The sequence below is a fragment of the Gorilla gorilla genome, chromosome 16 (assembly GCF_029281585.2).
Source record: "Gorilla gorilla gorilla isolate KB3781 chromosome 16, NHGRI_mGorGor1-v2.1_pri, whole genome shotgun sequence".
In the NCBI taxonomy this organism is placed as follows: Eukaryota; Metazoa; Chordata; class Mammalia; order Primates; family Hominidae; genus Gorilla; species Gorilla gorilla.
This window is the reverse complement of record NC_073240.2, coordinates 32695721-32718852: the sequence shown is the minus strand read 5'-3', so window position 1 is coordinate 32718852 and position 23132 is coordinate 32695721. Positions and strand designations below refer to the sequence as shown.

At 44.3% G+C, this 23132-nt stretch overlaps 1 protein-coding gene across 1 annotated transcript in view; it reads right to left on the bottom strand.

The window, feature by feature from the left end:
• TRPM1 (transient receptor potential cation channel subfamily M member 1) overlaps positions 1-23132 on the bottom strand; it is a 79400-nt gene that overhangs the window by 33686 nt on the left and 22582 nt on the right. Inside the window, exons 11-20 of the mRNA XM_055363192.2 lie at positions 15524-15697; positions 14489-14623; positions 12994-13044; positions 12216-12356; positions 11309-11338; positions 7051-7343; positions 5216-5444; positions 3138-3260; positions 2805-2936; positions 642-770 (exon numbers count right to left, since the gene is read on the bottom strand). Coding sequence (XP_055219167.2) covers positions 642-770; positions 2805-2936; positions 3138-3260; positions 5216-5444; positions 7051-7343; positions 11309-11338; positions 12216-12356; positions 12994-13044; positions 14489-14623; positions 15524-15697 — 1437 coding nt within the window. The remainder of the gene's footprint in view (positions 1-641; positions 771-2804; positions 2937-3137; positions 3261-5215; positions 5445-7050; positions 7344-11308; positions 11339-12215; positions 12357-12993; positions 13045-14488; positions 14624-15523; positions 15698-23132) is intronic.

Below are 23132 nucleotides of genomic sequence, written 5' to 3'. Positions count from 1 at the left end.
CAAGTTCAAGTTCATTCAAGATGTATACATCTTAAATAAAGAAATGGAATAAACTTGGGATTGTGATACCTCCAAAAAAAGTCCCACAGCATTTTGTGTAATTTGTTTTTTTGTTTTTGTTTTCGAGATGGACTCTCACTCTGTCGCTCAGGCTGGAGTGCAGTGGCGCAATCTCGGCTCATTGCAACCTCTGCCTCCACGGTTCAAGTGATCCTTCCACCTCAGCCTCCTGAGTAGCCGAAATTACAGGCGACTGCCACACGACCGGCTAATTTTTGTATTTTTGGTTGAGACAGGGTTTCACCATGTTGGCCAGGCTGGTTTCGAATTACTGATCTCAAGTGATCCTCACACCTCAGCCTCCCTAGTAGCTGGCATTACAGGCGTGCACCACCACGACTGGCTAATTTTTTTTATTTTTAGTAGAGGCAGTGTTTCACCCTGTTGGCCAGGCTGGTTTCAAATTCCTGACCTCAAGTGATCCATCCGCCTCAGCCTCCCAGAGTGCTGGGATTATAGGCATGAGCTACCACGCCTGGCCCAACATGCATAATTTGCATGAAACGTTTTTTCAGTAAGGAGCCATATCTGCATTTGCAGTCAGTGGTTAATGGGCTGGGGGAGGCCTTTGGAGTAGCCACCTCTCGTATCTTCTCTAACGCCAGGCTCACGATGTAGGAGATGACGATCCACTCCTGGAGGGACGGCCAGCCATCCATCCGCACCAGGATGACGTAGTTAAACAGCAGCAGGTAGCCCAAGTATGATATCTGAAAGAAAGACAAGCTGTTAGCCGTGTTTGGGGGAATCACATAGCAATCAAATTTTGAAACGCTGTTTTCTTTCCGGTTGACACATCTAAAAGAATCTTTGTTTCCAACTGGACTGACTCATTGAGAGGAAACCTTCACTGCACCTCACCAGTGCAGACAGAAGACCTGGAGGCAGGACGGGAGGCATTTTATACTTCAGCACGATATGGGCCCTGACTTTTCATTTTCTACATGGAGACATATTGGTTGGTGCTGTCATCCTCATGGGGAAACTATGAAGTTGCAAACATTATGATAACGGGAAACTTTTAATAGTTTGCTGGAGTGTCTTCTACATTCCTGGAAACTGGAAAATGTTACTTACTCCTCCCTGCCTCAGAAATTTCCTTCCTGATTCTTTCCACAACTGGGAAGTTAGATGAGAGGACATGTGGATGAGTTGCCCACCCACACATGCGAGCTGACCCTAGAGTCCCCTCAGTTACTGGTGGCATGTCCAGGATTTGCTGTGGCCACAGCAGGGCCCCTATCTCTGTGGCAGGGAAAGAGGCAGAGCTGGAGGTGGCAGTGGGTGAGGCAAAAGCGGGGAGTTAAGGGGTTGGGGGAGGACGTCTGAAGTGGATCACCTGTCCCCAGTGATTCACCATGACGCCAAGGAAACTTAAGCTTCTGGGTCCCTCACTGGCACAGGCCCCTATGGAAGGCTTGGGGGAGGGGTGCTAAAAGCTGAGTATTTGTAACTGGGCAGTTTGGTTTTTTTTCTTTTTTTTCAAGATCCTGCCTCCCAAATCCTATAAGCTTTACCAGGAGAGAGGCAGGCCCCCCCCAAGATATACTATCCACTCTTTGAAGAAAGATTAGAGCCATGTTCTCAGACTTTGGGCTGCATCCTAATCCCTGCGAAGCTGTACAATGTGTGATGACTCCACCCTCCACCCGATCCAGAGGGTCTGGGGTGAGACCCAAGGCTGAGAGGCCTCGATGGCTTCCTGGCCCCATCTCCGGCAGCAGCCTCTATGGCTGGGCTGTCCTGCAGGCTGGGTGCACCCCAGGCCCTCAGATGGTTCTAACCAGAATCGATGGGCAGCAGTGACTTCAACTGTATCATCAATCTTGGCTGCCACAAGGTTGGGTGTCCAGGCCCTCAGCTGACCCTTGAGGTGGGCCCCCACACAGAGCTTTGCTCTGCCCCCAGCCCACCCTCATTCATCGCCCAGACTACGGCCAGGGACCCAGCTCCTCATGTCCCATACCCTGCTCCCACCTCATCACCAGTGCAACCACAGCACCGAGCCCTGCCTGGCGGGGGCTGTGGCTTGATGCTTGGGATTTCATGAGAAGTCTCTCTCCTCCCGACTGACGTGGTTGCACAAGCCACAGTGTGCCTGGCCACCCCCGCTGGGACCGCCTGCAGCTCGGCCATTTCCCCCAGAGGCGCTCTGATCTGCCCTCCTGCCTCCTCTCCTGCTCTTGTTAGCAGAGAGCCACACTCTGGGAGCTGTGTAGACCCAGGCCTCAGAGAGGGCTGGAGGATGGCTTGCCAGCCAAGCGGGTCAGTTTGGTGAGCACTTCAGAATGAGACGCCTTGATTTGTTTCCCTATTCCAAGAGTTTACCATCTGGATTTAGCCATGCCCTTGTAATGACCCCACCAATTTCATGAAAAATGGAATCTGTGAATTTGCTCTTTAAATCACTAGTCATCTCTGTTCATTTAAAAATAAAATTATAGTTCCTTAAGTTTGTATTGCTAAAGGCATCAGAAGAATTCATCTTAAGCAAATAGCATGTGACTATTTTGCCTTATGAGATGGTGTATTTGGGACTAGGATGGCCATATATCAATATATGACAGGATATCGAGATCCAGTGTTAGCCAGAGATCTCAATTAGTCCCAGTTTTGTTCTCATAATTCATTTTAATTCAGTGAATTTTTAGATACTTTTTTAAGCCCTTGAAGTTTTTCTTGATTCCAACATATCAAAGCATTCAAAATATACTGAATGTCAAATGTTCAGGAAGAGGCCTCACTGTGTAAAACCAGAACTTGACAATGGGCGCGTTATAGAATTCACAGATCTTTGTTCCGACGGGAATACTTCTCTGTTTTTTGTGCTCGTTCTCCTCATCCCCCTTTCTTGAGCCAGCATCTGCATTTGCATCCTGGAAAACAGAGCACAGCACATGACAGGCAGGTGGCTAAATGGGAAATGCAAGGCACTCCGGCACACAGGCACCATTAGAAAAACACAATTCCAAAAATACCTTTAACCAGTGAGATTTCTCAATCTGTGGTACAAGAAATCTCAACAATTTTGAAAACAAGATTACACTGATATTCTTAGGGTCAAGTGTGTCACTGACCGTATTTTCCTCTTCTTTTTCTTTGCCATCCTCGTTTTCCTTGGATGTTTGATACGAGAAATCATCATATGTGCGAAATTCCAAAAACAAGATGGTAGGGGGTAGAAGAATCCCCATGATAACCTACGGAACATAAATTGATTTTTTAAGCTGTGGCAATTCTAGAAACATGTCCCAGCATAGTTAAAATTTTTAAATTATGACCTTCAACATTATTCAATAACCTAGGAGCCCTGGAATGTTATCCCTGGTCTGACGTTCTGTGACATGTTCTTGGTAAATTAGTAGAATTGCAGGCAGTAAAACAATTTAAGAACATACACTAAATTTTTTAGATGAATGGCAAACAGCACTGTTGGTGATCCTAACTTTAAAAAGAAAAGTCCTGGCTGGCATGGTAGCTCACACCTGTAATCCCAGCACTTTTGGGAGGCCAAGGTTGGTGGCTCATATGAGGCCAGGAGTTTGAGACCAGCCTGGCCAACATGGTGAAACCCCATCTCTACTAAAATACAAAAATTAACTGGGCATGGTGGTGCACGTCTGTAATACCAGCTACTTGGGAGGCTGAGGCACAAGAATCACTTGAACCCAGGAGGCGGAGCTTGCAGTGAGGCGAGATCGCGCCACTGCACTCTAGCCTGGGTGACAGAGCAAGACCCTGTCTCAAAAATAAAATAAAATAAAATAAAATAAAAGTCCTTACATGAAATTTCGAGGAAGGCAAATCTTTAAATTAAAATAGAATAATATAAATAAAATATAATACGTCTAGTGAAGTAGGCCAAAAGTATTTTATATAGAAATAACTTTGATATAAATGAGATTATGTGAACTAAGAGTTGCAAGGCTAATGTGACTCAGAAAAGAAGGACTAACATGGGCTCAGCCTAGACAACAAAAGGATGCCCAGATGCCCAGGCTCATAGATAGAAAACATGCTTCCCCCTTTTTTTTTTTTTTTTTTTTTTTGCTTGGACTACCTGCTAAACTAATTCTTCTGCATGGGAGGTTGAAGGTGTATAGTTTGAGTCTTTGCCTGTCTTAAACAGATATTCTTTTCTCATGCTTTTGAATAGTTGGCCTGGGTAGAAAATATTCCAGGCTCCAAATGCTTTCCCTTCAGAACCGTGAAGGCCTTACTCCACTGCTGCCTTCTGGGTTTCAGTGTTGTTGATGAAAAGTCTGATGCCAATTTGATGTTCATCCCCATGTAGGCGATCTACTTTAGTTTCCTTAAAACCTTGAAGAGCTCTTTATTCTTGGAATTCTGAAAACTGTTTATTAATATCCTAAGTTATGTATAACATCAGCTTAGCATATTATATAGAATTAGACAGTTAAGCATAACATTCACATTTCTAAGAAACAAAGTGCCCTCTATTTGCCAGAACCATACTACACAGTGTAACTCGTATAGTCTTTTCTTTATCCTCATGGAGATCTCTAAAATAGATATAATACTGCCATTAGATTGCTAGGTTATCTGCAGATTAGAATCTCTTCTCAAGATAACCTAGTAGTTAACAGCAGTAAACCCCAGAGCTAGGGTTTGATTGCAATATAATTTTTCCCCCACTATACCTTTTTCAAACCCTTTCGTAGCTTCCTATTTTCTTGTAATTTTCTCCCATGTCATGAAAACATCACTAGTTAAAATAATACACAATTTCAGAGTTATAAGGGAATCTAGAAACAGAGTTCCAGTCCTTCCTTTAATGGTGGGTAGACGACCCAACCAGGGTGCGTGTGCATACTGAGTTATGGGGGGCTCCATTAGGAGACTCTGACTGTGGCAGGGGTTTGTGCAGCCTGGTGGGCTGGTCAGGTGGGGCTCTGGAGTTAGAGCACCTGGGTGTAGGTTCTGATCCCATGCTGACCAGCTAAGATCCTAGGCATGTCACTTCATCTCAAAGCTTCAGATTCCTCATCTATAAGACAATGATTGTCATGGCATCTCCCTCAGGGGGTTGCTAGAAGGAATAAATGAAATAAGCCGCAGAAAGTGCTCAGTTCAGCCTGGCAGAGAGTCACTTGTCACTGTCACCCTGGCCCGCCTTGCAGCGCGTTGCACGCACCTTCAGGCCGGGGTTCTTCCGCATCCGCAGTCTTCCCATCCACATATCGGTCAGCAGCATCTGGCTGCAGGTGTGAGCAATGAAGTCCCGGTGTTTGGCTGCCACGGCCAGTTTGAGGCAGGTCGAGTTGCTCCAGTTTTTCAGCTCGTAGGTCAGGAGTTTCATGGCGATCTGCTCGTCGTGCTTATAGGACTGGTCTAATAACTCCAAAGCAAGCTGGCCGAAGTCTCTGGGGGGAAAGAGAAGGGACCAGGGTGAAGCCACAGTGGCCGCAAGCTGTTTCTTAGACAGGCATATCCACCAAGGACTTATGGAGCCATAGGACATAGTATCCTTCACTGGAGGGGCTCTGAGGTTCTCTGCAAGCAAGAAGCTCCAGGGATGTGTCCCCAAAGGGGGAAGGCCAGGGACAGTGGCTGGGAGCTCAGTCAGGAGGTGGGCTGACTACTACTGCTGCAAATGGAGCTGTAGGTTGAGACCACATCTGCCCCTCAGACCCCAGGGACATAGAGACGAGAAGACAAAGTCCCTTCCCTCAAGTTGTGCACAGATCAGGGAGGCAGATAGAAAAGACAGCAAAAGTGACTTCAAATGCAGCACCCGTGGAGTTGGAGGCCACAGTAGCGGGGCTGCTGGTGGTGGTAGTGGGGGGAGGTGGACACTGAAAGGAGTCACAGGAGGGCTGGTGGGTGCCGGCTAGGTTCTTAGTTGATCTGGGTGCTGGTGGTGCCGGCATGTCCCACCTGTGGACTGTCACCAGCTGGACATCTCGGATGTATGCCTTTCTCTGCCCGTGTAACACTTCACCATCACAGTGATTACAGAGAAGCCAACATTCTCAGTGCTATGACAGGGATGAGGCATAGTTGTCATAGGGCCCAGGCCAGAGGGCGTCTAATGACTGATGGGGACAGTGATAGAAGCTGGGGGGCACGGAGAAGGTGGCACAAGCTGAATTTTGAGCATAAAGTTTACTGCCTTCCCCACATGATCCAGATTCAAATATTTGGCAATAACCATAAACGTTCCAAGTTCCTTCAACTTTTTTTTTTTTTTGAGATGGAGTCTCACTCTATCACCCAGGCTGGAGTGCAGTGGGGCAATCTCGGCTCACTGCAAGCTCCACTTCCTGGGTTCACGCCATTCTCCTGCCTCAGCCTCCCGAGTAGCTGGGACTACAGGCGTCCGCCACTACACCCGGCTAAAATACATTTTAGTAGAGACGGGGTTTCACCATGTTAGCCAGGATGGTCTCGATCTCCTGACCTTGTGATCCGCCCACCTCGGCCTCCCAAAGTACTGGGATTACAGGCATGAGCCACCGTGCCCAGCCAGGAGAACCAATTTTACCAGAGCCTCCCCTGCTGGTTTGATCAGAGCCTGACTGACCCAGGGGAAGCATGCCCAACTCCAGCCCCCTCTAGCCATCCTGTCCCACCTAAGCACAGAGCAAAATCAGAAACACCTGTGAAGGTCACAGTCCAGGTCACAGTCCAGGGCACAGGCTCATTAATGTTGTATTCCTTGTTAGTGTGTGTTTCCCTATGGAAATTAATTTCACCATCTTTGCATTAAAATTGTGTTTCAAGGAAAGGAAAAAAAATTGTGTTTCAATTTTGATGCAAAGAGAAGGCAGTACACGAAAACAACGACAGTCCAAAAATACCTCTGAGAGACAGAAAGAAAAATGCTGACATGACAGACGAAGTGATTTGTGAACAAGCTTTAACCACCATTGTCCTTAAGTGAGAAGTACATTGGCCACCCCTCCCTGCAGAGACAAGTACTCAGGATGGTCATCTCTCCCGGCCTTTAAATCCCCGCTAGACACTAACTTGGAATTGTTATCCAAGTCCTGGGAGATGTCATCCACCAGATCACTCTCGGAGGACTCGTGGGCCATGGCCTTGTAGAGCTTGCAGGCCACCAGGGCCTTGGCCATGCTCTCTTCCCCTCGCTGCCAGAGGAACACTGCCATTTTCTGGCGTTTCATCAGCACTGCCCACACCATCAGCTCGTGGAAGGGATACTGGAACCGACTCACGGCAGGGTCGTCCACATCAATGTCGATCTCTTCCTCCTTTTTCTTCTTTTTCTTTTTCTTCCCTTTAGCTGGAGGCTCATCATCCTTAGGGGAGAAACATGGATTTCATGGTTTTGCCATAAAAGTATGCAACAAAGAGTTCCAGAACTCCTGGAGAAAGGGAACCCTTTCTGTCAGAGGTAATAAAGAGACTTCTGAAGTACATCTTACATTTCCACTCTGCATATGAATTCTTTTGAAAAGATGCACAAGTTTATTATGATAAGTAAACTATCTAAAACCAAATGAACTGAGAAGGCATACTACTGTTTGGATAACTTGCACCCTTGGGTCAGTAGTTTTACTTAGAAGCCTTTAACTGAGGAGACGCTGCAAAACTAAAACAAACAAGCAAAACCTCCCCCAAAACTAAACACAAGTAACATCATGGAAGAGGGAAGGTCTACAGTTTATTTCCTCAGGGAAGTCTTCCAATGTAGCAAAAATAACACTCGTTTGCCAGACGTAGCTGAACCAGAAATTAACAGGAAACATGCAAAAGGGGCTAGAGAAAAATGTTTTAGGTTTCCCTCCAGTGTTTTAAGAAAGCAAACATTCCTCTTTTAGTGAGCACTGTCCTTTTCCCCATATGGTGCGAAAAGGAAGGCCAACCTTTCCCATTTCCTAAAGGGGTTATGAGAACTGTTCTGTGAACGGATCAGGATTCATAAGAAAGGCAGATCGTGATTGGGAAAATTGGCATGAAATATGTGGGTCTCAGACTACTCCAGGCTAATACTTTAGTATTCAGTGGAATAACAGAAACAGATATTTGTTCTTTTGCAAACAGCATTCCCATCAATTATCTTCTTTTATTCTTACAAGGACTCTGAGAGGTTGTGAATTCCTTCCATTACCTCAGATTAGGAAGTTGTGGCTCAGTCTGAATAACTCAGCCACATTCACAGAGTTGAAGCGGTCTGGAGCATGGGGCGTTATAGGGGGTATCCTGGCTCTCCAATTCCTATCTCAGGTTGTTCACTACTGACCCAATTTTTTTTGTTTTGTTTTGTTTTTGAGATGGAATCTCACTGTGTCACCCAGGCTGGAGTGCAGTGGCACCATCTCGGCTCACTGCAAGCTCTGCCTCCCGGGTTCACACCATTCTCCTGCCTCACCTCTGGAGTAGCTGGGACTACAGGTGCCCGCCACCATGCCCGGCTAATTTTTTGTATTTTTAGTAGAGACGGGGTTTCACCGTGTTAGCCAGGATGGTCTCGATCTCCTGACCTTGTGGTCCTCCCGCCTCGGCCTCCCAAAGTGCTGGGATTATAGCCGTGAGCCACCACGCCCGGCCACGACTGACCCAATTTTTATAATATCATAATGAGCTGTGATAACATTTTAATGGAAAATATAGTATCTTGACTCCAATTTAAATATCTTTGTTCTAATTTTCTAATTTTGTCACAGTGAAGCTACAGTCGCAGTGATATGGGAAAGGTTCATCTACACAGGTTAAAAATGAACATTGTAGAAATGTTTAGATAAACATAGATTTTCAAGAATATATAAGATAAAATAAAAATTAACTAATGACTAATGAAATGTTATAAAACAGAAGTCCTTTTAAGCCTACTTTTCAATAACATCTAATATTATTAAAATATTAACTGCATGTAAATTCTCTTTAAAAACTGCCAGAGAGAGAATATGAGAAACAAAGAGTTAATTTTCCTAAAATGCAAAGGCCTGTCACAAATCAATGAGGAAAAGGGAAAAAAACCAATAAAATAACAAAGGATCTGAACTGGGAGTGTAAGGAAAAATTGACATATTACTATAGTTGAGTAAGTAACACACCTTACTTAGCAATTAATTTGAAAAAAAATTACAGGATATTTCTATACAAGGAATAAACTTTGAAATCAATAACAGTAGTATGACAACAACAAAAGTCTGTATCTGGGAAATTTGAAATACACTTCTAAATAACTCTTGGATTGAAAAGGAAATAATAAATGCCTTAGAAAAAACAACAATGAAGGTTCTACTTATCCAAACCTGTAGAATACCATGAAACAATGCTCAGAACAATTTATACCTTTAATGCATTTATAGGAATACAGTGAAGATGGAAAATGAGTGAATTTTCCTTTCAAACTGAGTTAGCACAAACAATGCAATAACAGTAGGGAAAGTATATGGAAGAAACAAATACAAATAAAAGCAGACATTAATAAAATAGAAACAGAAAAAGGAAGTTGCTTGATAAAGCAAAAATACCAATAAAATATGTAGGAAAGAAAGCTTAAGAAAATAAGAGAGGAGATATAAATTTTGTTTAAAAATGGCACAAGACGCTGGGCGTGGTGGCTCGTGCCTGTAATTCCAGCACTTTGGGAGGCCAAGATGGGTGGATCACCTGAGAATCTGAGATCAGGAGTTTGAGACCAGCCTGACCAATATGGTGAAGCCCCATCTCTACTAAAAATACAAAAATTAGCCTGGTGTGGTGGCATGCACCTGCAGTCCCAGCTACTCGGGAGGCTGAGACAGGAGAATTGCTTGAACCTGGGAGGCTAAGGTTGCAGTGAGCCAAGATTGCACCATTGCACTCCAGCCTGGGTGACAGAGTGAGACTCCTACTCAAAAAAAAAAAAAAAAAATTGGCACAAGAAATGACACACAACTGAAGATACTGAGGAGACTGAAAAAAACTAGAATACTACGTAAAAGTTTATTCCAGGGAACTTGAAAGTCTAGATGAAATAAGTCGTTTTAGGAAACTATAAATGACCAAAGTTGACTCTAGAAAATAAAAAGCCTGAAATGTACTTATATTTATAATGGCTATTATGAAGTAGTATTATGAAATACACACTTCTAAGAAATAGGACTGGACCCAGAAATTTTACAGGTGAGTCCACCAAACCTTCATGGAATAAATAAACCCTGACCTGGAGAGTTTGAGAGAACAGGAGATCACAGAAAGCTCATAACCCTTCCAGGAGCACCGTGTTAAAGGACAGTCTTAATTGTCAACACAGAATGAAAGCCGTCTACACTGAATCCATGAAGAATCGGGATGCTGTTTAGCTCATAAATTTATTTAAAAAGAATGTTTCCAAGAGCCAATCCTAATATTCCACAATATGGCATTTCTTCCATTCATTTAAATATTTTTAGGTCTGGGACATTGTTCTTACGGTTGCTAGTAAAGGTAATTTCTGGTACTTTTGTCCTATTGTGAGGGAACTTAAGTTGATTTTCCTGGATTTTCTAACTCCCCCCAAATTTTTTTGCTGATAATAATTTCTCCCTTTCTTGGGTATTCTTTTTTTAGAATTTATTTTTCCTTGTGGTTCAATTTCCAGAACACTTTTGGAGACTAGTGAAAGATGCCAATAGGTAAGAATTATAAAACAGTAGATGACGCCAACGATATTGGGCATGCTTGTCTTGTTCTTGATTCTCATGGACATGACTTCAGGGATGCACTGCTCATCATACGTTTCCCTTGCTCTAAGATATACGTGTATTTTAATCATTCCAAGAAAGGATTTTATCATTCTATTTTGAGAAAACTATATATTTTTTAACAAAGTAAGGCATATGTTTTACATGTGTTTCAAATTCTTCATTAGCACCTGCTGAGAGATGGTCATAGATATGATGCAATATATTAAAGACTAACACTGCATTGTATTTGCATTCTTGGAGGACTCTACTTTGATTTAGGACTGTGAAAATAGTCTATTGAATTCTTTTTGGTGTTATTTTTGGTTTTTTACTTATGGTTTTTGCATACGCAAGTGGTGTTCCTCTCTAGTTTTTTGGTTTGCTTAATCTTTGCTTTTGAAACTGTGGTTTTGTTAGTCCTAGAAATGGATTGTGCAGCTTTTATCCCCATTAAAGAAAATGTATATATGGTCCTTTTATATAATTTGACTAAGACATCTAGGTAAATTTTGGTGAGTAGTATCGTATATTCGCAAATACAGAACTTAAAAGGGCTATGTATATTTGACCAGGATATTATAAAACTGTTGAAAACAAGTTCTACTTACTTCCATTCCCAGAAGTTTAAGAGCTTTAGGCTGCATGGTGAAAGAGGAAGAAAAAAAATCAATTTACTTAGATAACTAATGTTAGTAGTACATTAGCAGTATTGTTGATAGTGGACATACGAATGGATTAAAAAGCACTTTGTATCATTAACAATTAATGATAATATCCAAGGAAAAGAAGTGCTTTAATATAGAAACTCTTCTTCTGTCAGCAGAAATTAATTGAGAAGAAAGCTCAGCAGACACGTGGCCCTTATTCCAGGTAGAAACCGAGAAGTTCCCCAACAGACATGTAGAGAGCTGTGGGGCTGTAAGGTGGGTGTGAGGGGAGGGCATCATGAAAGATCAGACATTTGAGTTGGACTTTTGATAAGGGTGGGAAAGGCACTGATAGTGGGGAAAGACGTGGCAGGTACACGTCTTTGATTTGATCACAGGATTTGATTTTGGTGCAGGTATGTGGTCTCCCATGTGGGTGAGGGCCAGCTGGTGGAGGGCCTTGGCTGCTGTGATAATGAGTTTGGATACGATTCTCCAGGCAGTGAGGAGCTCTGGGAGGCTTGAAGCAGGGAATGCAGGCATGTCCCTTGCTTTGGAAGATTATGGCAGGTACAGTGGTGGGATAGTAGAATAGGCTGGAGCGGGCAGAGAGTAGCCCTGGAGCCCAGGAGGAAGTCTGCTGTGGATAGAAAAGGAGGGCAAATGCAATGGATGGGCGGGGCGGCCCGTGCTCAGGGGAGCTGGAGAATGCCGTGGCTCTGGCCTGAGAGCACTGTAGGAGGCAGGACAGCTGTGCTGGGGACAGGGCGAAGGGCTTGGCTCTGAACCGGCCAAGTTGCTGAAAAGCAAGCGAGGAACCACATGGTACTCGCGAACCACAGAACACTACACAGGCACTGAGTTCTACCCTCTTTGGTCCAAACAAGTTGTTGTAAAGGGTCCGAAAGTTTTTCCGAGTGTAGTTGCAGCGGTAGGCTCCTCCCATGAGGTACTCCAGCACGAGCCCGATGTCTATGAGGCTGATGTGGTAATCCGGCGGAAGGTTGCTCTGTAAAAGAAGTCTGGTCTCAGGCCCTGTGAGAATGCGTTCGCAGTGTGGACTTCATCACACGTCTAGGGGGTAAGTGGCTGTCCTGGCCCCCACTTGGGAGTTCATGTAACAGGTGGGTGGGTGGGAGATTAAACAATATTCAGGCTGGGGAAAGCATCTATCCCTTGATAACAAGGGGGCAGAAAGGGCCAAGAACAGCAGCTGCAATCAACAGGACACAGAATGGCTTGAGGAACCTCCTGCCGGTGCTTCTGGAAAGAGCCACAGGCAGTGGGTGAGAGATCTCAAAGGAGGGACAGAACGAGAGGCTGCATGGACAGACAGCGGGGCTCAGGTCAGCAGCCAGGCCACCCCCTTCCCCAACCCCACCTAGTGGCCGCCCTGGCCTGGCGCTGGCGTCAACCTATAACCCGGCTGTCACTGACAGTGTGTCTATCATGGATTCGGATGAACATGCAACTTAAAAAAGATTATCCTTTGCTTTCTTAGTTTTAAATAGACTCTTTACGAAAGAAGGAATTCATTATCTCCCGTGCCTGGAATAATAATACATTTTGAAAATTTAAAACTTGCTCTTAAGAAATGATTTTGTGAAAGATGCCAACAGGTAAGAATTATAAAACAGTAGACTGACCTTTTTCACATCCCTCACCAGCAGATGAAGTGTGTTTGGTGGACCCAGTCTCTGAAAGAGAAGCAGTCATGTGTGTTAAATATGTTTTTCTTGGCCAGGCGCGGTGGCTCACGCCTGTAGTCCCAGCACTTTGGGAGGCCAAGGCAGGCAGATCACTTGAGGTCAGTAGTTTGAGGCCAGCCTGGCCAACATGGTGAAACCCCATCTCTACTAAAAATACAAAAATTAGCTGGGCGTGGTGGTGGGCACCTGTAATCCCAGCTACTAGGGAGGCTGAGGTTGGAGGATCACTTGAACCGGGGAGGCAGCTGCAGTGAGCTAAGATTGCACCACTATACTCCAGCCTAGGTGATAAAGTGAGACCTCATCTAAGAATGAATAAATAAATAAATAAATAAATAAATAAATAAGTTTTTTTTCTTGAACTCTTCAAGCAAAATCCTGCCCTACTCTATATAATTAATGAATTGTGAGAGCTGGAGCATAACCCACACCAGCCTTTTTCTTTTACAAAACAGAGCTGGTCATGGTTAGAAAGTATCCAACACATTTCAAAAGTTGTGAAATACTTTCTGTTGCATTTTTTTAAAGAGTATCTTGGGGTGCACAATATAGTGTTAATAATTCATCAAGTTAGCCAGAATCAGTGGCTCAAATTAGTATATTTGAGCCTATTATCCCAGCACTTTGGGAGGCCAAGGGAGGTGGATCACTTGAGGCTAGGAGTTCGAGACCAACCTGGGCAACGTGTCGAAACCCTGTCTCTACAAAATTTTTAAAAATTAGCTGGGTGTGGTGGTGTGCACCTGTAGTCCCAGATACTCAGGAGGCTGGGATCAGAGGATGGCTTGAGCCTAGAAGGTTGAGGCTGCAGTGAGCTGAGATCATGTCACTGCACCCCAGCCTGGGCAACAAGAGAGACTCTGTCTCAGAACAAACAAACAAAAAATTCACCAAGTTTTAGCAAGCAGCTGCTGAGGATCATTTCTGCTACTTAAAATCTTACAATAGGGAAGGAAATGTAAATTCTCAAAACTTATATTGTAATAATATAAGCCAAGGGAATTTCATTCAAACCCTTCCAGCAGAGCTCCTGGGTGGGAAACTTAGCTCTATGTTTTACCCCAAAGCCTCATCAAATGTGAGGGTCCCAAGGAACAATTGACTTCTCACCCTTGGTGACATTTCACTCTGCTAATGGCTTGGGGAGCTAGATTCCCTCTTTGTAGCAACAAGTACTCACACACCACCCTTAAATGTGGGACAAGAGTTAATACTGCCCGAGAAAGGAGTGACTGGCGAGGCATGGCAGGAGGTGGTGAGAATATGAACACAGGCTGTGGCCAGCAGCAGGTGAGAAGTAGCCGCCTGCCATTAAATACGGACCTCCCAGCTGAAGGAGGTCAGATGAGCACATTTATGCACAATATGCACCAGTGACAAACACATTTAGGTGGCTGCCTCCTGCTTCCTTCCCTTTTTCTAGAGCACTCACTGTGTTATAAAGCTCCTCCAGCCTCGGAATGGTCAGAAAGTGTTGCATGTTCACTCCGTTTTCAATCAGGAGCTTCACAAAGTCGACGCGATCTAAGACTAAAGCATCTAGCATCGCTTGCTCCAAAGCATTCACCTGCAGGGACCAAGGGCCGGGAGCCTGTGAGTGGCCTCTCAGAGACACAGGGGAGGGGGGGCGACTGGAAACACAGAGGAAAGGGTATTCCGAACGCCAGATTCCAGAGCACTCCAGCATGGTACTCTTTGCTCTTTATCTTGGGTAAACACTCCCCATCTCCCCTCTCCTTTCTTCTCAGTTTGGCCTCTACATGTTCCATCCATGTCTGTAAATTATTGTTTCCTTTTAAAAATAGATTGAAGAGGATTCAAAATCTCAGCCCTCCTGGCATTGGCCTGCCCAGTCTCCACCATTTGTTTCCTTGACTGAGAAGTTCTGCCAGGCGGAGCTGCATGGGCAGGCAGCATGACCAGGGTGCCGTGTGGGTGAGTGACTGTGATAAGGGCAGGCACACGTCACCACAGAGGCCTGGTCCCCTGTCTTGCCTGTGTCCTGGTGGCAGCAAGACCAAGAACTGCCATGCGATGTGTGGCTCCAGCCTCCCCACCTAAACTGCTGTTACCCCACATACCCAATCATGGGCTCTGTCTGTCAAAAAAGGGCTTTTTCATGAATTGCATTTATTTGGTGACAACTGATTTGTCTGCTGTATATTCATGCATCAAGCATTGGCATGTCTGCCAGGTACAGAACCATTGCTGAACAGGATGACTCAGGGCCCCTCTGTGGGTGGCATCATTCCCCCCAAAGCAGGAACGTTTGGTGTTTTGGACAACCGACAGGCTCATTGCAGCAAATGTGCTGTTGTAGTTTGAAATGCTGACACTACCCAGTCAAGCCTTTACCCGTCCCTCCTGGGATCAGGGCCCTGGGTGGGACTGAAGCAAGGACAAGAACCATCCCTTCCCCTGGGGAAGGGTGATGTCAAGCTCGTGATCTCTGTGACCTTCCACATACCCAGTTCAGCAGCTCTATCTTCCGGGGGTCAGTTTCTTCCTCCACTTCCTCTTTCACTTTCCCTTTCTTCTTGCCTTTCCCTTTTCCTCTTCCTCCCTTGGTGGTGGCCGTGGGTGGCTTCTTCTCCTTCTCCATGGCTTTGCTGTCCATCGGGGGTGCCAGGCTTCCCAGGGGCTGCAGTCCACAGCAATCAGAGTTGGGAAATGGTACTAAGGCTCTTTCTTGTCCCCAGACCAGCTCATTGACCCTCCCACCTCTGTACGTGCACACATGCACACCACACATGCACACAATGTACATGTGCACACCCACACAGTGCACACATATGCCCACACATATGTACAGGTGCACACGGACTCCATCCCATACACCTACACACTCAGTCGTCGCAGGCCTGGCTGTCTGAAGAAGGCTCTGATACTGGGAACCACTGTTACTCGTGTGCACAAACACACACTTGACTTGATGCAGCGGCTTTGCATACTTAAAGTGGCTGACATTTTGATCAATGTGTGCTTTTGCATGGAGGAAAGGATGCTGAAAGGAGAGTTCAAAGGCACCAAAGACATGTGTCCATAGTTGTTTAATGATGGGAAAAAGTGATTGTGAAGGGGGTACAAGACAATGGATAGAACTGAGGATGCCTGTCTGGATATAAACATAAACTGGAGCTTATCAGCGGGTAAAGAAGCTCTCCGCATGTCACTGAAATGCATGCAATGCGGTGACAGACTCATTCATCAAGGGGAGTGTGTGCTCTACTCCAGAGAACAGGAGGGGCAGCAGAAGTAGGCCTGGCCCCGTGGCCTTGTCTCCTGGTCTGGTGGAGAATGTGGGAGTGTGTCCTGGTGCAGACACAGAGCCAGCACCTAAACAACCGGACCCTCCAGCTGGCGTCCTCTCTTGCCAGACCCACCCGCTCCTCCTACCAAATGCTCCTGGTGGGTTGCCTACCTGAGGAGCCTCCATTTCCTCTCTTCCCATCTCTCCTGCACGCACCCTGCTGCTTCTTCCATCTGTCCTGGGCTGTGGGTTTAGCTGCTGAGAACTGTGCTGGTGCCTGCCTCATGGGCATTTCATGCTGGGTTCTCAGCACATCTGACTCCACTGCCTGCTTCCTCCTAGAGTCTCTTCCCTTGGCTTCTTGGGCATCACAAGCTCCCAGCTTTCCTCTTCCCTGTCTGGCCACTACTTCTCAGTGCAGCTTTAAATGTCAAGGTTCCTCTGGGCTCTGTCCTCAGCCTTCTACCTTTCCACTCTACTCTCTTCCTTGACAACCTCATTGACCCCCACACCACCAGTCACCAATGATTGGCATACAACTTCTCCTTTCTGGCTGCGGCCCACCTCTCTCCCCAGAGTTCCTGTTGCCTGCTCAGCATCCTGCTTGCATGTCTCAAAGACATGCAGCTCCTTATGTCCCAAACCACTCTCAGGACCTCCCCTCCAACCCAGTCCTCTTCCAGGGTCCCTTACCTCAGGGAAATGGCACCACAGCTTGCAAGTTGTGCAAACCAGAGAACTGGGGAGCATTGTGACATCTCAGTCCCTCCAGTGCCGTCAATGATTCATCTACCCCTATGTGCAGCCATGTTTAATGCTAAATTTTGCTTAATTCTGATTCTTGCCTTCTTCTTTGCCTCTGCTCTAGTCCAAGGCCTGAATTATTTCAAAGGCCTATTAACAGGACTCTGCACACCTGCCATGGCACCCACCCAGTGCATTTTCCACAGTAACTCCAGAGTGACCTTTAAATATAAAAATGGAACCAAGTAACTCTCCTGCTTAAAACCCTTAAGTAGGGCTGAGGCAGAGCTTATGTCAGGGGAGGTGTGCATTTATATAGTTCCTGGTCAACATACAAATATGGATGAAAAAGTGTCTTGGCTGACTCCTCATGCAGATAAAACCATTATGGTCCTGAGTGACAGAGTGACACCGCATCCAACAAATGGTGCTGGGAAAACTGGATATCCACATGCAAAAGACTGGAGTTGGACCCTTACCTTACACCATATACAAATATTAACTCAAAATGAATCAAAGACCTGAACATAAAATCGAAAACTACTAATATAAAGTGCTGCTGGGCATGGTAGTTCACGTCTGTAATCCCAGCACTTTGGGAGGCCGAGGCAGATGGATCACCTGAGGCCAGGAATTTGAGACCAGCCTGGCCAACATGGTAAAATCCCATCTCTACTAAAAGTACAATAATTAGCTGGACATGGTGGTGGGTGCCTGTAATCCCAGCTACTTGGGAGGCTGAGGCAGGAGAATTCCTTGAACCCGAGAGGAAGAGGCTGCAGTGAGCTGAGATTGTGCCGTTGCACTCCAGCCTGGGTGACAAGAGTGAAACTCAATCTCAAAAATTAATTAATTAATTAAATTAAAATGCTTAGAAGAAAACATAGGGCAAAAATATCACTATATTGGGTTTGGGAATTCAATTCTTGAATATGACACCAAAGGCACAGGCACAAAGGGAAAAATTATTAATAACAAATCCGATGGACTTTATGAAAATTTAAAAGTTTTGTGCAGCAAAAAATACCATTAACAGAGTAAAGGTAGCCACAGAATAGGAGAATATATTTGTACATCATATATATGATAAGGCGTTCATAGCCAGAATATATAGAGAACTCCTAAAATTCAACAACAAGAAAACCCAACCTGATTCAAAAATAGGCAAGAGACTTGAATAGACATTTCTGCAAAGCAGATACACAAATGGCCAATAAACACACACAAAAACGCTCAATATCACTAATCATTAGGGAAATACAAATCAAAACCATCTGAGATACTACCTCACACCCATTAAGATGGCTATTATCTTTTTTTTTCCTTTTATTTGAGATGGAGTTTTGCTCTTGTTGCCCAGGCTGGAGTGCAGTGGCACGATCTTGGCTCACTGCAACCTCCGCCTCCCAGGTTCAAGCGATTCTCCTACCTCAGCCTCCTCAGTAGCTGGGACTACAGGTGTGTGCCACCACTCCCGGCTCATTTTTTTTTTTTTTGTATTTTTAGTAGAGACGGGGTTTCGCCATGTTGGCCAGGCTGGTCTCCAATTCCTGACCTCAGGTGATCCACCTGTCTCGGCCTCCCAAAGTGCTGGGATTACAGGTATATAAGCCACTGTGCCCAGCCAAGATGGCTATTATCTAAATAACAGAAAATGATAAATGTTTGTGAAAATGAGGACAAACTGGAACCCTGTGCACTGTGGGTGGAAATGTAAAATGGTGCAACTGCTATGGGAGGAGTGTGGTGATTCTTCAAAAAATTAAAAATAGGATTACCGTGTGATCAATGGTTTCACTTCTTGGCATACCCAAAAGAACTGAAAGCAAGTCTCAAAGAAGTATTTGTACACCTACATTCATAGAAGCACTATTCTAAAACATGGGAGCAACCCAAGTGTCCACTGATGGATGCTTGGATAAGCAAAATGTGGTCTATCCATATAATGGAATATTATTCAGCCTTAAAAGGAAGGAAATTCTGACACATGCTACAACACGGATGAACCTTGAGACATTGTTCTGAGTGAAATAAGCCAGTCACAAAAGGACAAATATTACATGACTCCACTTACAGGAGGTACTGACAGTAGTCATATTCATGGCAACAGAAAGTAGAATGGTGGTTGCCAGTCACAGGAGAGGGCAAGATGGGGAATTGTTGTTTGATGGGCATAGAGTGTCAATTTTGCAAGATAAAAAAGCTCTTGAGATGAATGTTGGTGATGATTTTCCTTCAAAAATTGTTAGTCCAAAGTTTTTATGATTCAATATAAATAAATAAATTGCCTTTTGTTACTTGTATATATCAAACGTCTCTCCTTTTCTCTCTCTTCATTATGTTTTTTGTTTGTTTGTTTGTTTGTTTGTTTTTTGAGACGGAGTTTTGTTCTGTCACCCAGGCTGGAGTGCAGTGGCATGATCTCAGCTCACTGCAACCTCCGGCTCCCAGGTTCAAGCAATTCTCCTGCCTCAGCCTCCTAAGTAGCTGGGATTACAGGCATGCAACATCACACCCGGGTAATTTTTGTATTTTTAGTAGAGACGGGGTTTCACCATGTTGGCCAGGCTTGTCTCAAACTCCTGACCTCAGGTGATCCACCCGCCTCAGCCTTCCAAAGTGCTGGAATTACAGGAGTGAACCACTGTGCCTGGCCTCTTCGTTATGTTTAAAAGCATGTTTTAAGAAGAATTTTTTTTTTGCAAAGCTTTTACTTTAATTAATTATTTTAATTAGCAAATGACAAATTGTATATATTTATGGTATACATGATGCTTAAATACATGTATACATTGTGGAACGATGAAATGAAGCTAATTAACATATCCATCACCTCACATACTTATCATTTTTGTGATGAGAACATTTAAAATCTACTCTTTTAGCAATTTTCAAGTGCACCATACATTATTATTAATTATAGTCACTATGTTGTACAATAGGTCTCCAGAATTTATTCTTCTTAACTGAGACTTTGTACTTTTAAACCAAAATCTCCCAATCCCTCACATCCTAGCTTCTGATAACCACATCATACTCTCATGCAGCTTTTATTATTTGCATTCAATAACAGAAAATATAGATAGAAGAATTTTGTCTAGTAACATATAGCAAATCAGACCTAAGATAGATTTACTGTGTTGGAATTCTTATGTCCTCCCTACCACAAGTTTTCTACTATATGAAGAATTCTAGATAGACTATAGATTCACAGGCACATCCTTTCTTGAGTGCTTCAACTATTAAAAGAAGATTTTGGAGACCTTATATCCCACTGTAGGGAGACAGAGAAGGACTTTTGGCTCCAGGTTACAGCCTGAGCATGTGTTTCCTGTCTTCTCTCCCTCCCCAGATACTATTTAAATGACAGCAGAGGAGTATGAAAAAGAAAAATCTATTTCAGGAAGAAGAGGCGGGCCAGAGAGTTTTTAACAAATTTCTGGAAGCACTGAAGGACCAGTTAAAACTATGGAGAGGAAGCCAAAGCCCAAAATGTGTAATGTGGAGGTTGCTCTTGAGGTGAGACCAGATTTTCCAAGATACAAAGAAGAGGGCATGTGGTGGGCAGAAGGCATGGTGACCAGAAGATGGTCTACAGAGCAGGAGGCCACTCATCCCCTCCCGGTCTCCAGGCTGCCACTGTGGTGGGTGCAGAGCAAGCAACTGCATTCCTGGGCTTCACTCCCAGTAAAAACTGGGAGGATGTCTGCTAAAGAACAGGGAGGCCCAGAGCCCATCAGCCCTCTCCAGTCGGCACTCAGCAAAGCAGGAGGTTCAGGCGACACTCTCCTTCCTAAGCAGGGAATTCCTGGGCAGTCCTCCCAGGGAGGAGAAAAACCTGTTGGCAAAATGGGTTTCCATACCAATTAAGCAGTTCTATCCCTCACTCTGTAGTGTGATGGACAGCCAAGGATCTAGAGCATTTGAGAAAATCAACAGCATAACAGAAAAACCCAAAATGAACAAAAAAAAAACAGCTGACCAGGGAGAAAATAGAGATAATCTAGGGAACAGAAGATAACTTCAAAAAATCTAATTCATATCCTTAGATACTGCATCTGTGAGATGAAAATAGGCTAATAAGAAAATAAAATTGTTAAGGAACAAAAACACTTTCTTAAATATAAAAAGCATGAATGCCTAAACCTTTAAAAATTGTATAAAAGCTAAAGAAAAAGTTGAGATTTCCAAAAACATACAGCAAAATGATAGAGAAATAAAAAACTGAAAATGGATGGTCAATCTGGGAGAAGGGGAACAGCAGTTGCTTGACTAATAGAAAATCCAGATGAAGGGAAAGAGATAATAAAGAAAGAAATACTCAAAGAAGAGATAGAAGAAAATTTCACAGAGCTGATTCAGGTCTTCAGCATAAAGGGACCTTTGAAAGCCAGAATAATTAAATGTCTACATGTGTGAAGATATGGCTGCTTGAGTTTGTATTCTCTATACACTTCTATTTTCATTTGCTTGAAATAGAAGATACATCCTTGTGAAATTTTCAAGCACCGAAAAAGCAAAGAGCAGAGAGAAAACAATGGTTCATCTATAATTGAATGAAAATCATAGGACAATCTTGAGCCTCATGTGAGGCAGACTTTTTTCAGACATGTAAAGACACAGAATGATAATTGCTGTGGTTTGAAAGTGTCCCCCAAAGTTCTTGTGTTGGAAACTGAATCCCCAGTGCAACAGTGCTGAGAGATGGGACCTTTAAAATTGTTTAGGTTATGAAATTCTGCTCTCATGAATGGATTAATGCTTTTATAGAGGGAGAGGGTTCATGATCTTGAGAGATTTGTTTTAAGAGTTCAACCCTCTCTTGCTGTCTCTCGCTCTCTTACCCTTTCACCTCCCACCATGGGATGATGTAGGAAGAAGGCCCTGACAAGATACCAGCCCCTTGATCTTGGACTTTCCAGTTTCTAGAACTGTGAGAAATAAATCTCCTGTCTTTATCAGTTGCCCCATCTGTGGTATTCTGTTACAGAAACACAACACAGACTCAGACAGTAATTCTCCCACATGCTTTTATGTAAAAGTTACTTGAAGATGTACTCCAGCAAAATGAAAAAGGAATCTGAAAGGGAGGAAGACATGGGGTCTAGGAGGCAATGGCCAGTCTCAGAGTGCAACGAAGGGATGTCTGATGTAGACACCTGTACAGTAGGCATTGAGAGCATCCAGGGAAGACGGGGGTAGGAACTCATGGGGCTTTGAAAGATTCTTCAAGAAGAAATGGGACAGTAACAATTAAGAGAATAGATATGGCTGCAGCCATAAAAAAGAACAAGATTATGTCCTTTGCAGGGACATGGATGGAGATGGAGGCCATTATCCTTAGCAAACTAAGGCAGAAACAGAAAACCAAATGCTGCATATTCTCATAAGTGGGAGCTAAATGATGAGAACACATGGACACATAGAGGGGAATAACAGACACTGGGGCCTTTTGGAGGGAGGAGAGTGGGAGGAGGGAGAGGGTCAGGAAAAACAACTAGCAGGTACTAGGCTTAATAACTGGGTGGTGAAATAATCTGTACAACAAACCCCCATGACACAAGTTTACCTACATAACAAACCTGCACTTGTACCCCTGAACTTAAAGTACAAAGTATATATTAAATATAAACTACGTATATGCAAATAAAAGTACAAAATGGCATTTTTAACGTAATATCTGTATGGCTTCATCTTGGAAAGAGTGCAATAATTTTGCCCTAGCTCCCCACAGGGTAGCCTTTGCTGTAGCCATGCTTGATATATCCACGTCGCTGACAAGAGCCTTGATATGGTTTGGCTCTGTGTCCCACCCAAATCTCATCTCCAGTTGTAATCCCCAGGTGTCAAGAGTGGGGCCTGATGTGAAGTGATTGGATCATGAGGGCGGTTTCCCCCATGCTGTTCTCATGATAGTGAAAGAGTTCTTATGAGAATTGATGGTTTTGAAAATGTTTGGCAGCCCCTTGTGCTCTTTTCTCTCTCTCACGGGCTGCTGTGTAAGATGTGCCTTTGCTTCTCCTTTGTCCTCCGCCATGATTATAAGTGTCCTGGGGTCTCCCCAGCCATTTGGAGCTGTGAG